This window comes from Otolemur garnettii, unplaced genomic scaffold, assembly GCF_000181295.1.
Source record: "Otolemur garnettii isolate 467f Iridium unplaced genomic scaffold, OtoGar3 scaffold00038, whole genome shotgun sequence".
Classification (NCBI taxonomy): domain Eukaryota; kingdom Metazoa; phylum Chordata; class Mammalia; order Primates; family Galagidae; genus Otolemur; species Otolemur garnettii.
In genome coordinates, this window is record NW_003852433.1 from 6,760,921 (window position 1) to 6,777,176 (window position 16,256).

The window sequence follows — 16,256 nt, forward strand, 5'->3', positions numbered from 1 at the left end:
GCCACGTACACCTAAGGTGGCGGGTTCGAATCCCCAGCCCGGACCCGCCAAACAACAATGACGGCTGCAACCAAAAAGAATGGCCGGGTGTTGTGGCGGGCGCCTGTGGTCCCAGCTACTTGGGAGGCGGGGGCAGGAGACTCGCTTGAGCCCAGGAGTTGGAGGTTGCTGTGAGCTGTGATGCCACGGCACTCTACCCAGGGGGACAGCTTGAGGCTCTGTCTCAAAAAAAAAAACTCGTGCCTGTTGTCCTAGCTGCTTGGGAGGCTGAGGCAAGAGGATCGCTTAAGCCCAAGAATTTGAGGTTGCTGTAAACTGTGACACCACAGCACTCTACCGAGGGTGACACAGTGAAACTCTGTCTCAAAAAAAAAAAAAAAAAACTGACACAGGACAGAATTATACATTATCATCAATTCTATTCCATATTTTTACTGGAGTTCCTGGCTAATGAAATAACATGAGAAAAAGAAAAGGTATAAAGATTTGAAAGAAAAAGCAATTTTTTTTTTTTGCAAATGATAAAAATATCTACATACAAAATCCAAGAAAATATATAAAGCTAGTTAGAGAATATAGCAAGATTGCTAGATATAAGATCAATATACAAAAATTAATTACGTTCCCATAGACCAGCAGTAATTGTACAATATAATTGGTGTGGGGGGATACCATTTACAATATCAAGATTAATTATAACTTACGAATAAATAAAACAAAAAAACTAAAGTCTTTACAGGGGAAATTTAAAAACTTTATTGAAATACGTTAAGCCTAAGTAAATAGATATACCATGCTCATGAATGATGGGAAGATTCAATATTGTGAAGATACTGTGCTTAAATTAATAATACAGTATAACCCATAGTTTTTTGATGAAACTCAAAAAGGCTGATCCTAAAATTTATATGGAAAAGTTAAAAACAGTTTTGAAAAAGAACAACATCAGAAGGACTCAGCTTGGTGGATGTCATAACTTATTTTAAAGCAACAGTAGTTGGGTCAATGTGGTATTTTTGTGATGGAGCTAGACAAATAGTTCAGTGGAACAAAATGTGAAGTCTAGACTCGGACCCACTCATCAACAGTATCTTGATAGATTATGAACCAGGTGGATGATTATCCAACTGGAAAAAGTAAATTTAGATTTCTGCCACATCCAGTAACACACATTTAAAAAGGATTAAAGCCACCCGGAGTCAGTGAAAACCACAAACTGTATAGGAAAAGACCCATACATTTTGTTGAAACTTAAAAGTTGTTTACACAAAAGAGAAAAGATAAGCCCCAGAGATTGGGAGAATATGTTTTAGTGCCTATTACCAGCAAGGGATTAGAACTAGATGATCTATAGCAGCGTTTCCCAACCTTTTGGCACCAGGGATCAGTTTCATGGAAGATAAATTCCCACAGACCTGGGAGGGAGGATGGTTTTGATATGAATCTGCACACAATTGACTTATTAGGGTCCCAGTCAACCTCTCTACTAATGATAATCTGTATTTGCAGCTGCTCTCCAGCTCTAGCATCGCCGCCTCAGCTGCCCCTCAGATCATCAGGCATTAGATTCTCGTAAGGAACTCACAACCTGGCGTCCTCACATGGGCAGTTTACCGTAGGGTTCGTGCTCCTATGAGACTCTAATGCTGCTGCTGATCTGACAGGAGGCGGAGCCCAGGCAGTGCTGCGAGGGATGGGGAGTGGCTATAAATGCAGATGAAGCTTTGATGTCACCTGCCACTCACCTCCAGCTATGTAGCCTGATTTCTCATAGGCCAAGGACTGGTACTGTTCTATGGCCTTCAGGGTGGAGACCACTGATCTGCACAACACTTATAAATCAATCAGGAAAAAGGAAAGCAAAACTCCTAAAAAATACGGCCAGGAGTCATAAACAGAAAACTTGCCAAAGAAACTCACATGGTTAATAAACATATTAAAAGGTGCTCACTTCACTAATCATCAGTGAAATGCAGATCAATACCACGATACAACTTCACACCTAGCAGATGGGTAAACATTTAAAAATCTGACAAACCAATGTTAGGAGAGTATGTGGAGCCAGGGAGCTCTTATATATTCTCACAGACCTTTGTAAAGAGGTTGAAAAAATGTAGAAGCTATTTGATAGTGTCAAGTAAAGTTGAAGCTTCACCTCCCCTATGACCCAGCAGTCCTGCTCCTTGGGGTGTATGTATGTGCATGTGTGCACCCATGCATGTGCTCAGGTAGATGGTGTAATTCTCACCCACGTTTGTAAGAAGAGACCACATGAATGTCCATTGCAGCCTCACTGGCAATACCGTAGAACTGGAAACCATCTAAATGCTCCTAAGTAGAGTTATGAATCAATGAATTGTGATATGCTCGTACCATGGAAAACGGAACAGCAGGAAATAAACCAGAGCTAAATGTATCAACACAGATAAATCTCTCAAACATGATGGGGGACAGAAAAAGTAACTTGTAGAAGGATGTGGCCCGTGTGGTACCATTTACTTAGAGTTTGTTTGAATAATGCTGCATGTTTTAACGTGTGCGTACGTGATGAAGTAAAAACACACAAGCACACGTAGACTCAGGGGTGGGGATTGTGTGCCAGGGACCTCAACCACATTTTTCTTCTTTTTTAAAACAATCTTAACCAACTGTGGAAACAGGATTTGACAAAGCCACCAGACAGGTACCTGGATGTTTGTTTATTATTCTACATTCTACATGGATTTTTTTTTTATTGTGCTTCAAATATTTCATGATTAAAAAAAGAGAGCAGGAACTGGAAAATTCATGCTGAAATTGTGACAATCATCTTCGTCTAAGAAGGACAGTACTTCCCTACTGGGAACTTCACACCTTTTCTCTTCCTTCTCCTCTTCCCTCCCTAGGCCCTCTTTAAACTGTGGGGCTCCCCAGACAAGTACCCGAAAGACATCCTGACGTACACGGAATTAGTACTGGACTCTCAGGGCCAGCTGGTGGAGATGAACCGACTTCCTGGTGGAAACGAGGTAGGGACTCCCCAGGGCCTGGAGTCACCCTTTGTAAAGTGTCCCCTTACCAAACAAAAGCATTTTCTCTGTGCATTTGTTTTCTTGCCAGGTGGGCATGGTGGCCTTCAAAATGCGGTTCAAGACCCAGGAGTATCCGGAAGGGCGGGATGTGATTGTCATCGGCAATGACATCACCTTCCGCATTGGCTCCTTTGGCCCACGGGAGGACCTTCTGTACCTGAGGGCATCTGAGATGGCCCGGGCAGAGGGCATCCCTAAAATCTACCTGGCAGCCAACAGTGGGGCCCGCATCGGCATGGCAGAGGAGATCAAACACATGTTCCAGGTGGCTTGGGTGGACCCAGAAGACCCCCAAAAAGTAAGTCATGAAGCTGGTGTGGTGGGGTGATTTCACTGTTGTAGTGTATTTTCAGTGAGGGTGATAGCCAGAGGGTAGAAAAATCTTACTCTTTTTATATATAAAAGCACAGATATATGTGCAGTGCGTAAACAACCATGCAGTGTATCAGTGGTTTTAAAATTTCATTAGTGGGGAGGGGTGGTGATGAGTTTAAAAAAAAAAAAAAAAAAAAAGTCTGAAAAGTCTCCTTAGCAGGATGAGGGTAGAACAAAGTTGATAAATGCTGAGCCGATATATACTGAGCATTTCCTAAATGCCGTGTGCCCTGATAATACACCACTGCCAGCCTCAGAGAATTCTTAAAAATCCTCCAGGACTGCAGGCCTCAAACCCTAGGCTGTGGACTGGTATCAGTCCATGGCCTGTTAAGAACCTGGCTAACTAGATTCATAGCCTCATTGAAGTATATTTTTTAAGGGATTTAAGTACCTGTACCTGACTCCCCAAGACTTCACCAAAATCAGCTCCCTGAACTCCGTCCACTGTAAACACATCGAGGAAGGAGGAGAATCCAGGTAAATAACTTAGCAGGTAGCTCCTTAATTTTGTTCATGGTTCCTATCAGCCAGTAACAGAAAATGCCTCCGGTCCAGCTTGTGTTGATTGATATTTTTAAGTGGGGCTGTGATGTTTATATGGCAGGACCCCTAAGCTTCTGTGGAGGGGGTAAAGATGACTTAAATATTTGGGACATTCTCCAAGGTAAACCCATCCATGTTGTTATAAAATGGATCACCCCTTATATAAAAATAGCACATCGTGCAGTGAGAATCCAATGGATTGGATTGGATGAGCTTGGGATGACCCAGGAGCCACAAGCTCACACTTTAGGAATGGACTGGCCAAATGGACACGGCAGTGATTTGGCGAACAGAGAAGATGTGGACAGGACAGGGCAGGGATCTGAGAACTTCAAAGTTTGTTTTTCTTAGTGGGGTGGACTAAATCAGGAATCCCCAGGCTGGGTTTTCCAGAATGTTAGTAAGTGATATGTGGGGGAGGAAAAGTCTCCACAGTCAGGTGAGTTTGGGAAATACTGGGTTAAATGAGATTTAATAAACATCTGTACTGTGCAGGCCTTCTCAGAACTTTTAATATGCTGAAGTGCTTTGTGAATCTTTAACAGGAGGTAGGCCGGACCGTTTCTCAGGCTCACATGGTCACTGAATGTTGATTAATTGTAAACAGGCTTTCCCTGCATACCCCCATCTCTCTGTAGACCAGCGGTTCTCAACCTGTGGGTCATGACCCCTTTTTAACAATGAAAATACATTGCGGCATTAGGAAGGTTGAGAATCACTGCTGTAGACCAAATACTGTCCCAGATTGCTTTTGGAAGATTATGGGGTGGAGTGATGTTTTTTTAAGTCTCCAAATGCCATATATCTTTGGGTAAGGGAGAAGGTGACAATATTTGATTCTGTACTTGCCCTTTTAGAAATGTTAGCACCTGTTGCAGGGGTTCTAGACCCCTACTATCATTGAACCTCTGGCGACCTTTCCCCTTCCAGTCTCTCCCCTTGCTCCCCAACCCTTCTTGTTTTGGGTCCTTGGGATTTCCTGGGCTAGAGCTCTGCCTTTAACCTGTGTTTGGTATTGGAAGGTACGTCATCACGGATATCATTGGGAAGGACGATGGCCTGGGCGTGGAGAATCTGAAGGGCTCGGGCACCATTGCTGGGGAGTCCTCCTTGGCTTATGAAGAGATTGTCACCATTAGCTTGGTGAGTCCCTCCTGTTTTCTTTTCTTTTTCAACTTTGCTTTTAGAGACTTTCAAATAGTCACAAGAGTAGAGAGGATCAATAATGAGTGCCACGTGCCGATCACAAAGCTCCCCCGTCATCAGTATGCAGCCTTTCCCGTTTCCACTGTCCACCTTCCACCCCCACCCAGCTTAGAATATTTTAAAGCCAGCTCCCATCATGTCTTCCCCCTTGAAACACTTCAGGTGGCTCTGCAGCAGAGATGAGGACTTTTTCTTTCCTTTTTACACAACTGCAATGCTGTTATTACACACACACCCCAAACAACTATTCTTTAATGTCATTGGAACCCACTTTGGGTTTCTGTTTTAAGACTTATCTTGGGAATGTCTTTATAGTTGGTTTGTTTGGATCAGGAGCCCATGGGCTCTCATTTAAAAGGTATTTAGTATTTAGAAGAACTTGTGTCTGACTTGAACTGGTAGAGAATGAGTATTCCCCATCGTAGCCCCATGGCTTTTCTAAATCCGTCCTATCTCTAGTAGTAGTGATAGTGGTGGCAGCTTCTGCAGTCGTAATAATAAGAGTAGTAGCAATAGTAGCAGCAGGAGTAGTAATAGCAGTAGTAGTAGTGATAATAGCAATAGTAACAGTAGTGGTAGGAACAGTAGTAATAGGGGTAATAACAGTAGTGATGTTAGTAGTAATAGTAGTAGTAGTGATAGTACCAGTAGTAATGCTGGTAATAATGGTAGTGATGATAGTAGTAATAGCACTCTTTAATTAGAAACTGTCTTTCAAGGCCTCATTTTTACATGCAAATTTAAATTTTCAGCTTCCAAGGCAGAAGATGCTGGCCCTGAATGTCTTCCTTAGGCTTACTCTCTAGATAGTTTATATATACCTGTGTATATCTTTTCATTTTGTAGTTAGGACTCACCAGAAGTTGCAACATGGTGTGGAGAATCCCACGGACCCCTTCCAGCCTCCTGCATAACAACGGTCCATTAACAAAACCAGGAAACTGGCTAGGAGTGGTGGCTCACACCTGTAATCCCAGCACTCTGGGAGGCTGAGGCAAATGGATTGCCTGAGCTCACGGGTTTGAGACCAGCCTGAGCAAGAGCAAAACCCATCTCTAAAAATAGCTGGGAGTTGTGGCAAGTGCCTGTAGTCCCAGCTACATGGGAGGCTGACGCAAGAGAATTGCTTGAGCCCAAGAGTTTGAGGTTTCAGGGAGCTGTGATGCCACAGCACTCTATGAGGAGCAAGAAAGTGAGACTCTACCCCCCCCAAAACAAAACAAAGCAAAACACCAGGAAACTGATGTTGGTACGATACCGTTAACTCGGTCCAGACTTTATTGGATTTCACTAGTTTTTATGTGCACTCTTAGATGTCCTTTCGGTTGTGCAAGAGTCTAATGGCTTGTGAATGGCCGAGCTCAGCTAAGCTACACACAAGCCTCTTAAGATCCCGAACATTCAGTGTCTGCTGTTTGTCTTTATAACAATCTTTACAAACCATTTTCTTTCCAGATAGGAAGCCAAGCTCAAACCGGGCACTTCGCCTCTCTGTTTGGCCCCAAAGCAGGTTGCCATTGGCCATTTTTGCCCAGCAGGCCCCTGGGCTCTCCACTGCAGTGGGCAGTGGATGCCACGGCACTCCCGGGAATTCAAAAGGTCTCTTCTCCCCGCAGGTGACTTGCCGAGCCCTTGGGATCGGAGCCTACTTGGTGAGGCTGGGCCAGCGAGTGATCCAGGTGGAAAACTCCCACATCATCCTCACAGGAGCAAGTGCTCTCAACAAGGTAATGGGGAGGGGCCTCCGGTGTGGGGAAGGGAACGTGGGGCCGGGAGTCATTTTAACATTCCTGTCCCCTGGTGGGTTTCTTCTTCAATATACAGCCAGTGTCATTCCTACTGACACGGAGATATTTTTCCAATTTGTAACTATCTGGGCCTCTGAGGAGCCAAAAAAGAAGTTTTAGGCTATTTGTAGAACTATGTCCCTTTATTACTGGCATTTTCAAACAACATTATTGTTGTTTCAAAGCAGCATTACACATTACGGAAAAGAACAACAGAAAAAAGTAATTTTGCTCCTTCTCTAATTTCTGTGTCGTTCCCTCTCATCGTCTGTCTTTGGTGGTTAATTGGTGGTGAGGAAACAGTTTAGTGTTCTACTATTTTTACTGTATTAAAACACTTTCCACATTGTTGTAATGTCCGCTCAGCTCTCATGGAGACTTCTCAAAGTCTGGCTCTTAAACCAACTAAAGTTCCCAGGTGATACTTGTTAGGAATGCAGAATCTCAGGCCTCACTGCTGACTGCTGATCAGAAACACTGGGCAGGTAGATTTGCTTTTTTATTAAGACAGGGTCTCTCTCTGTCACCCCAAGCTAGAGTGCTGTGGCTCCATCATGCCTCACTACACCCTCAAACTCCCGGGCTCAAGCTATCCTCCTGCCTCAGCCTCTGAGTAGCTGGAACTACAGGCACATAGACTGTGCCTGGCTAATTTTTAAGTTTTTTGTAGAGATGGGGTCTCACATCACCCACGTGGTTCTCAAACTTCTGGCCTCAAGTGACCGCTTGCATTGGCCTCTCAAAGTTCTAGGATTATAGGTGTGAGCCACTGCACCCAGCCTCAGATTTTGCTTTTGAGATGGCCAAAGTAGTTAGATGCATCACTGGTTCTCAAATGAGAGAACTAATGTAATGTATTGGCTGTGTGTTGGAATTATCTGGAATTTTTTGTTCTTGTTGTTGCAGCTTGGCTGGGGCCCAGTTTGAACCCGCCACCCTCAGTATATGGGGCCGGCACCCTACTCACTGAGCCACAGGCGCCGTCCTAGAAATTTTTTTTAAAAAGAAAAAAATAAATCTGTGCCCGGGTCCTAGCCCCAAAGATTCTGATGTTACTGGTCTGGGTGCAGCCTGGGCATCAGGGTTTTTGAAAAGTCCCAGGTGGTTGGTTCTAAAGTGTAGGCAGGATAGAGGCCCCTGAGTAGGATGACTTCTGAACAGGTGGGAGAGCTCTGGGCTGTGCAGGACTTGGCTAACCGTGTTGTGTCAAAGCAGGTCCTGGGAAGAGAGGTCTACACGTCCAACAACCAGCTGGGGGGCGTGCAGATCATGCATTACAATGGTGTCTCCCACATCACCGTGCCAGATGACTTCGAGGGCGTCTATACCATCCTAGAGTGGCTGTCCTATATGCCAAAGGTGCAGTATCCTCCCTGCTTCTTAAAGCCTAGAAGACTCTCTGTCAAGCTTGTTTGCTAATTGTGTCTCTGTCACCTCCTGGGTGGTGTGGCCTCTGATGCATAGCCCTATACTATTGCTCTTTGGGTGGCACTAATGCTATTGTAGGGATGCTATATATCTATTGGTTCTTTAAAAAGGAGTAGCATTGCCTCTTGACAGAAAAGGCAACATGGATAATAGAGACGCCGTTTAGGCTAGATTTGATTCCTGACTTCAGCTGCAGTAGTTACGTGATTCTGAGACAGTCTTTTACTCTTTCTCAGCCTCAGTTTCCTCATCCATGAAATGGGAATAATCACATTACCTATCCCATGAAGTCATGATGATTAAGTAGAATGATATTTAGAGCTCAGAACTTGGCAGGGCCTCGCCAAATGCTACTTGTGATGTGAGGATTAGTTAGTTCAGGTGGCGCCCCTTTAACTCCATGTTAACCAGGCAGATGTTAGGGGTACTGTTTCTCCGTTGTCTGATGGTGATGATTGTCCTACCCGATTCTTAGGAGATCTACTCAAAAACAGAGAATGAGATAATAGTGAGCTTAGCGCTTAATTAATGGTGACATTCTACACAGATAAGTGAGGTCGTTATTCTTCATCATAATTATTTCTGAAATGTTGGTTCCAGAGTTCAGCTCCTTCTATACCTTCTACCCAAACTCCCAAGTTAAAATATTTGCATACCTGGGACTTCTTACTCCTGAGTGCTCCTTTTCCCCATCGGCATGCCACCTGTTACCACTATCTGCAGCCAGTCTCTCTTTTTCTTTCTTTTAAATGACGTTCCTCTCATCTTGCTTTTTGTAGCAGGAACAATCCTTTCCTCCCTTTCTTTCACTTCCCAGATCGCTGAATCCATCTGAACCCTGAAGCACACTCAGGAGCTCATGAACTAGATGTCAAAAGAATCCATGGGATGGCCAGTCTTTGTCTGGCATTTTCCAAACAGAGCAGTGGCTTCAGAGGCCTAGGGAAGGGATGTTGCTACATAATTAGGCATAGCCTAGTCAGAGGAGAAAAGTACAAATAGCAGAGCAGGAAGCACTGTTGACAAGCACCAGAGCCTGAGTTGGAGACTTGGCTTTCTTTTTTAGGATAATCTCAGCCCAGTCCCTATCATCACACCCACTGACCCCATTGACAGAGAAATTGAATTCCTCCCATCCAGAGCTCCCTACGATCCCCGGTGGATGCTTGCAGGAAGGCCTCACCCAAGTAAGTCCTAAAGTGTTTTGCCTGGGACCTGGGTCTTGGATTTCTTTCAGGGCCTGGGATAAAGGAGCACTTAGGTAGAAGCACTGATATGATCCTGTATCCCAGAGCAGTACTGCTGAGACCAAATGCAGGAGGAGTGGAGAAATGATGATTTCTCTTAGCCATTGACCAGGAGGGGATGGGAACAGCCTCTGGTTTCTGGAGCTGATAGGGAAGTGTGAGATGCCACAACACAATGGTGTTGTGACCTGCCTCCCCAGGGTCACACTGATCTCTCTTCCTATCCCCTCTTCTCTCTGTCTCTTTGGCTAAACCTTCACCAAGAACTCTCTGAGAGTTTTTCCAGGATGGGCAATCGGGCCTCTTCTAAACACACACGCACACGTGTGGACACACGCCCCTGTGCACACACACACACTCTCTGTCTCTTTCTGTAAGAGGGGTGGGTTTGTCTCTTGCAGGTATATCATTTCATGTTGAGCAACCAGAACAGAACAGGAAAGCTGAGCTCCCTGTTACCATATCCCAAGTCTAGAATTTCCTGTGCTGCTCCCTTTAGACCCTGGCCAATTCTTCCAGCCGTGCAATGCGGGAGAGGCGACCCTCAGGAGCAGGCCAGAGCCCAGCCAGCAAAGGGAGCCCAGTGGCTTGCTGCCGTCTGTTTCCATTTCCCTGTGGCTCTCTTGTAGGGGCTACTTGTTATAATTAAAAAATGTTCAGTTTCTCCCTGACAGTTGTCTCCGCCCAGTCAGGTGTGGAAGCTGGGCTGTCCCATTCCCAAGTGCCCTGCCTCCCACACACTTGCCCCTGAGACTCCTCACACTGTCTGGCTCCCCCCTCCTTATCAAAACTTACATTGTCATGTGGATTTAAATTTCTGTCTGGGTGCCCATAGCTCAGTGGTTAGGATACCAGCCACATGCTCTGGGGCTGATGGGTTCAAACCCAGTCCGGGCCTGCTAACCAAACAACAACAAAAATAGCTGGGCGTTTTGGTGGGCGCCTGTAGTCCCAGCTACTAGGGAGGCTGAGGCAAGAGAATCACTTGAGCCCAAGAGTTTGAGGTTGCTGTGAGCTATGATGCCATAGCACTCTACCAAGGGTTTAGAAACTCTCTCTAAATCAATCAATCAATCAATCTCCATTTCCTCCCTAGCAGTGGCTGTAGTTGACATCATCATATTCTTTCTGTCTGTTTGGGGAATTGAAGACTTTCTAACCAGTTCAGGGATTATTACGCTGCAACCAGCAGGCCAGGATGAATTTTCCTGAGCAGGCGGTCCCTCCCTGAAGTCCTACCTTCTGGGAGATGGCCATCAGCACTTTTTGCATCTTGGGAAGAGAAAGTAGGGCCTGTGATTAGGACGTCAGTGTGTTTGGTATTGATGGGAAATTGGTGGTAATTGGATGTTCCATATGGACTGAATTCCTGACTTCGTGTATGTTTTACGGCCCTGTTTATTGTGGGATTTTTTGTTTGTTTTGTTTTGTTTTCTGTAAGGGCTTAGGATCTGTGTGGTCTTGGGGGAAGGGGGCATTTGGGCTACGAGTTTAAAGACAAGCCGTCCTTACAGAGATTGTAGAACAGTCTACTCAGCCAGGTTTCCCTCGGAGGCCCTCACTCACACAGCCCCTCATCCTGGGCACTGCCCTTCTGTCCACAGCTTTGAAGGGAACCTGGCAGAGTGGATTCTTCGACCATGGCAGCTTCAAGGAAATCATGGCACCCTGGGCCCAGACCGTGGTGACAGGACGAGCAAGGTTGCCGTGAGGATGGGAGCAGGCTACATGCACCCAGGCATTAGGCTGGGGGGCCACTGGGGACATTTTCTTCCGGTCCCCAGGATTTTCCCAAACAAAAACCCAGCTAGGGGAATGGTTTTCTGGATGTGAAATCTAGATTCTCTGTCTGTGGCCTCAGAGGGCGTCTCAGGCAGCCTCTTTCTGGGGGCCAGGACCTTAACCTCTGGTCACTCCCCAGCTGTGGGGGCCACTAACCCTTTTGGGAATCAGATGGTGGCCCTGGCTACCCTCCCCAGAAAACTACACAGACATTGAACACTCTGAATTCCATTTCAAGAGGGCCATGGACAGGATCTCTGTTGTACACGATTGCTGGTGGGAGGCTTAGATGCTTGGGTGGTTTCCAAGCTGAGCAGCTCCCTCATTAGGGATGTAGCCTCCATCTTCTTGGACAGCTCCAGCTGCCTGAAAATTCTTCCTTATATTGGGCCCCACTTTGAATCCTCAGAATTTACTACTCCAGTTCTGTCACATATGACCAGCTGCTACCACATCTCAGTGTAGGTCTAGACACCAAGCCACACTTGGACAGAGCTTAGGGACGTAATCTTGGCTGAGACCCAGCTCAGGGGTCAGCCGCAAGCCGGGTGCGTCACTAGATTGTTCATTTACTTGCACAATGACCCTATAAGGCAGGTGGGGGTGGGGACTTTTATATTAAGGGAAGGCCTTCACGTGGAAGAAGGAGTTGATTTAATGTCAGGTTTTTTACAAAAATGGTTTTTAAAAGAAACACTTATAGAGAAGTGAGTGCCAATCCTGTGTGGAGTACTTTAGTATGTGCAGCCCAGGAGGTAAATAACAACCATTTACAGCAACTACCACTTACACTTAGGACATTTAAACTGCTTAGCGTGTGCTATTACTTCCAACCACCACAATGATCCCCATCTTACAGATGAGGGTGAGTGATGGAGGCTGGGGCTTCAGCTCACATCCACCAGAGCCAGGACTTGCAGCTATGACTCATACCGGGAACTGGAGTAGTAAATTCTCCAATTTTTTGGAGGATCCAATCTGGGGCCATCAGCATTTGGCCCAATCTGGGGATCCAATCTGGGGCCCAATATTAGGAAGAATTTTCAGGCAGCTGGAGCTGTCCAAGAAGATGAAGGCTACATGCTTTGGGGCACTTTCTTTGCCTTCCAGCAAATAATCCACCAGATTAAAAATAGCATCCTCTCTGGGCAGCGCCTGTGGCTCAAAGGAGTGGGGTGCCAGCCCCATATGCCGGAGGTGGCGGGTTCAAACTCAGCCCTGGCCAAAAACTGCAAAAAATAGCATCCTCGCCAACCTGCCTCTGTCCACACCCAGAAATGCCCACAGGTGGGGCTGGGGGACCCAGATACCTCTGAAATCAGCCTGGGGTGCTGCCTGGCACCCAGCTCACCTGTGCTTGCCTTCTAGGCTGGGCGGGATCCCCATTGGAGTGATCGCTGTAGAGACCCGGACAGTGGAATTGGTGGTCCCTGCAGACCCTGCCAACCTGGATTCTGAAGCCAAGGTGAGGGGCCCAGGAGCTGTGGCTACTGATTTCGGTGGCTTTGCCAGTGAGAGTGAGTGCTGGGCATGGTGGTCCCAAACCTGCCGGGCCAACTCAGGGGTGGAAAGCAGCAATTCAGCAGTCCTGGGCCCCAGAGGGGCTGGTGCCTATTTCTCTGCTGCTTTGTCTGTGGGATACACGCTGCTATGCACCATCTTTCCCTGGGCTTCCCTCCCATCTTGCCCCTGCTCCTTTTTTGTGTGCGAGGCCACGGCACATACTGGGAAGAGTTCAGAAGTCACAGGGCTGGGTCCTAGGACCAACATTGCCACTGACTGAGTGTGACCTCCGCTAGCCTAGCACCCCTTTGAACTTGGGAATAGGGACAGAGGGAGCCCCGCTGGACTGCAATGTAAGGGTCTAGTGGCCGTGCTTTAGGCCCTTCTTCTGAGCCCAGGCTCTGGGGTGGGTGCCAGTGCAGATGGGATTGCCCGTCCTCCCTTTAGGGCAAGGCCCTGGCAGCTGTCCTGTTCCTGGGACCTGATCCAGGTGGCTCTGTGTTACAGATAATCCAGCAGGCGGGCCAGGTGTGGTTCCCAGACTCCGCCTACAAAACCGCCCAGGCCATAGAGGACTTCAGGAGGGAAAAGCTGCCCCTTCTGATCTTTGCCAACTGGAGGGGCTTCTCTGGGGGTATGAAAGGTAAGCTTTCTGCCCTGTGGCTCCCGAAGGGTCAGCACCTTTCAACATCCCTGAATACAGGAGGCAGTTTAGCTCCTACTGTCTCATTTTATAGATGAGGACTTGGGGTCAGAAGCAGAGTGTGACTTTCCAGAGGTCACACTGTGAGGCACAAGGTGGGCAGGGGCACCCCTGAAACCTTCTGAGTGCCCCGGACAGTCACCTCCTGGTGTGGTAAGGAGGGGCGTCTGCCCTGCCTGCCACAGAGGGCTGCGCTGAGCCTCGTGTGCCCTTGCAGTTGTACACAGGCCCTTTGACACTCCTGAGCACATTCAGAGAGACAGTGGCTGTCAGTGGGGTGTTGAGGACAAAGCCAGAGGGGAGGCAGACGGACTTGCCATGAATCCTTGCTAGCTAGGTGTCCTCAGTGAGCCTCAGTTTCCTTCCTTTGTGAATGGGGATAAGAACAGAGCCAATTTGGAGATACCCAGGTGAGGACCCGATGAGCTAATTCCTGGCACGTGGTGCAATTGCTGTTGATATTATTGTCACATTATTGGTTATCACACAGAGTGCCTGGGTGGGTACTCCAAGGGATGTGTCTTGGTGGAAGAAAAGGGCCGTGCTGGGCTGGATATGGTGGCTCATGCCTATAATCCTATGTAGCATTTTGGAAGGCTGAGATGGGTGGATTCATTGAGCCTAGGTGTTCAAGACTAGCCTGAGAAAAATTGAGACCCCCCCATCTCTACTAAAAATAGAAAAACTAGCCAGGCATTGTGATGGGTGCCTGTAATCCCAACTACTCTAGAGGCTGAAGCAAGAGGATTGCTCAAGCCCAAGAGGTTGAGGTTGCTGTGAGCTACGTTGATGCCCCAGTGCTCAACCCAGGGTGACAGAGTAAGACTCTGTCTCAAAAAAAAAGAAAGAAAGAAAGAAAAAAGAAAAGGGCTGTGCTGCCTGTGGATAGTGGGAAGGGTCCATGTGGTTTTCTGGGCTGTTCAGTGTGCTGGAAACCATGGGCCGGGGGGGTAGGGGGGAGCAATCATGGGCGAATCTGAGCTGGAAGGATCTCAGAGATTGGTTAGTCCCTGTACCACCCCTGACAGATGAGAACACCAAATGTGAGTGACCTGTCCAAAATCACACAACCACTTGGGGAGTGATCCATGTTCCCAAACCTTGGTCCAGTGCTCTATAAGCCTCTCAGCTGAGGTCAGGCAGGGTGGTGGCCTCACACGTGGATCAGTGGGAGGCCTGAAGTCACCTAACCAGGCTTTGCTTTTCAGACATGTATGACCAGGTGCTGAAGTTTGGCGCCTACATAGTGGATGGCCTCAGGAAGTACACACAGCCTATCCTGATCTACATCCCACCCTACGCAGAGCTCCGGGGAGGCTCCTGGGTGGTCGTCGATGCCACCATCAACCCCCTATGCATAGAAATGTACGCCGACAAAGAGAGCAGGTAGGTGTGTTGCCTCTGACCTGGCTTAGCCTATTCTTCTTCTCCCAGTCTTGAGGCCCCATCGCCTTTGAGCCCCTGGCTGGGGATCACAGAGGCCATTCTGTTTCTGAAGGAAGGAGAACCTCCAGTTTCTCCAATTTGCATCTAAGGCAGTGTGCATTGGATTTCACAGGAGTTAGTAGCTGGAGCCCCACGGTGGTGGAGGAATGTTGTCTCTTCTTTCATAGCTTGTACTCCCCTCCTGCCTACGGAAGTTTGCAATCAAAAAATAAAAAGGTAACACCAAAAGCACATGAGCTTCCTGGCAGCCAGAATGAAAGGGGATATACGATGAGCTGTTTATCTTTCATTAGAGTCTTGAGTTTCTCCCAAAGCTCTGAGTTTCTGTAGAGGCTTTTGCTATTTTGCTCAGTTTTATAACTGAGGGCCTAACCTAGCTCCTGACACATGTAGGAAATACTGGCTGACCAAATGGCTGAATATTTACATGAGGAGAAAGTAGTTCTTCATGGGAAAGAAAGCTTGGCAGTTCTTTTCGTTGTTGTTTTGTTTTTTCAGAGACAGTCTCACTCTATCACCCAGGCTAGAGTACAGTGGCATCAGCTTAGCTCACAGCAACCTCAAACTCCCAGGCTCAAGTGATCCTCCTGCCTCAGCCTCCTGAGTAGCTGAGACTACAGTTGTTCACTACCACATCCAACTAATTTTTCTATTTTTAGAAGAGACAGAGTTTCACTTTTGCTCAGACTAGTCTCAAACTCCTGACCTCAAGCAGTCCTCCCCACCTTGGCCTCCCAGAGTGCTAAGTTTACAGATGTGAGCCACCACACTTGGCCTTGGCATTTATTTAGGAGGAATTTATCTGAAGAACTCTTAGAGAAGGGATAATGACCATAATGCTTACAAGACTGTTATTGATGGCTTCAAAGTGAAAACTACATGCTGTGCAAGATGTAAAGGCCTCAAAAGTAATTCTACCCAAAATATAGGCAACACCATTCCTACCATTCCTATGTTCACTCCCTCATTCATTTATTCATTCAGTGAGCATTTATTGAGTACCTACTATGTGTCCAAATGTGTTAGGTTTTATGCTAGTCAATGTGATACATTGGCAAACAAACCGACTCTGTCCTATCTTCAGGGTTCCTAGACCCTTATGCTAGGGCAGCTGCTGAGGTCAGTCCCCCAGGAAGACTCAGGGTACTGAGCAACACTCAAA

The 16,256-nt window shown here is 46.9% G+C and overlaps 1 protein-coding gene and 1 long non-coding RNA gene across 3 annotated transcripts in view; one reads left to right on the forward strand and one right to left on the reverse strand.

Moving 5' to 3' along the window:
* Positions 1–16,256, forward strand: part of ACACB (acetyl-CoA carboxylase beta) — a 134,248-nt gene that overhangs the window by 112,785 nt on the left and 5,207 nt on the right. For both annotated transcript variants that reach the window (XM_012805246.2, XM_012805247.2), the window contains 11 exons: positions 2,886–3,008; positions 3,100–3,369; positions 3,829–3,926; positions 5,015–5,135; positions 6,815–6,925; positions 8,201–8,344; positions 9,480–9,600; positions 11,265–11,361; positions 12,811–12,907; positions 13,453–13,588; positions 14,857–15,034. In XM_012805246.2, coding sequence (XP_012660700.1) covers positions 2,886–3,008; positions 3,100–3,369; positions 3,829–3,926; positions 5,015–5,135; positions 6,815–6,925; positions 8,201–8,344; positions 9,480–9,600; positions 11,265–11,361; positions 12,811–12,907; positions 13,453–13,588; positions 14,857–15,034 — 1,496 coding nt within the window. The remainder of the gene's footprint in view (positions 1–2,885; positions 3,009–3,099; positions 3,370–3,828; positions 3,927–5,014; positions 5,136–6,814; positions 6,926–8,200; positions 8,345–9,479; positions 9,601–11,264; positions 11,362–12,810; positions 12,908–13,452; positions 13,589–14,856; positions 15,035–16,256) is intronic.
* Positions 1,674–12,659, reverse strand: LOC105886998. The gene is made up of 3 exons (XR_001161292.2): positions 11,395–12,659; positions 6,088–6,093; positions 1,674–1,684 (listed from the first exon to the last, which is right to left on the reverse strand). It is a non-coding gene; the product is annotated as an uncharacterized LOC105886998 (long non-coding RNA).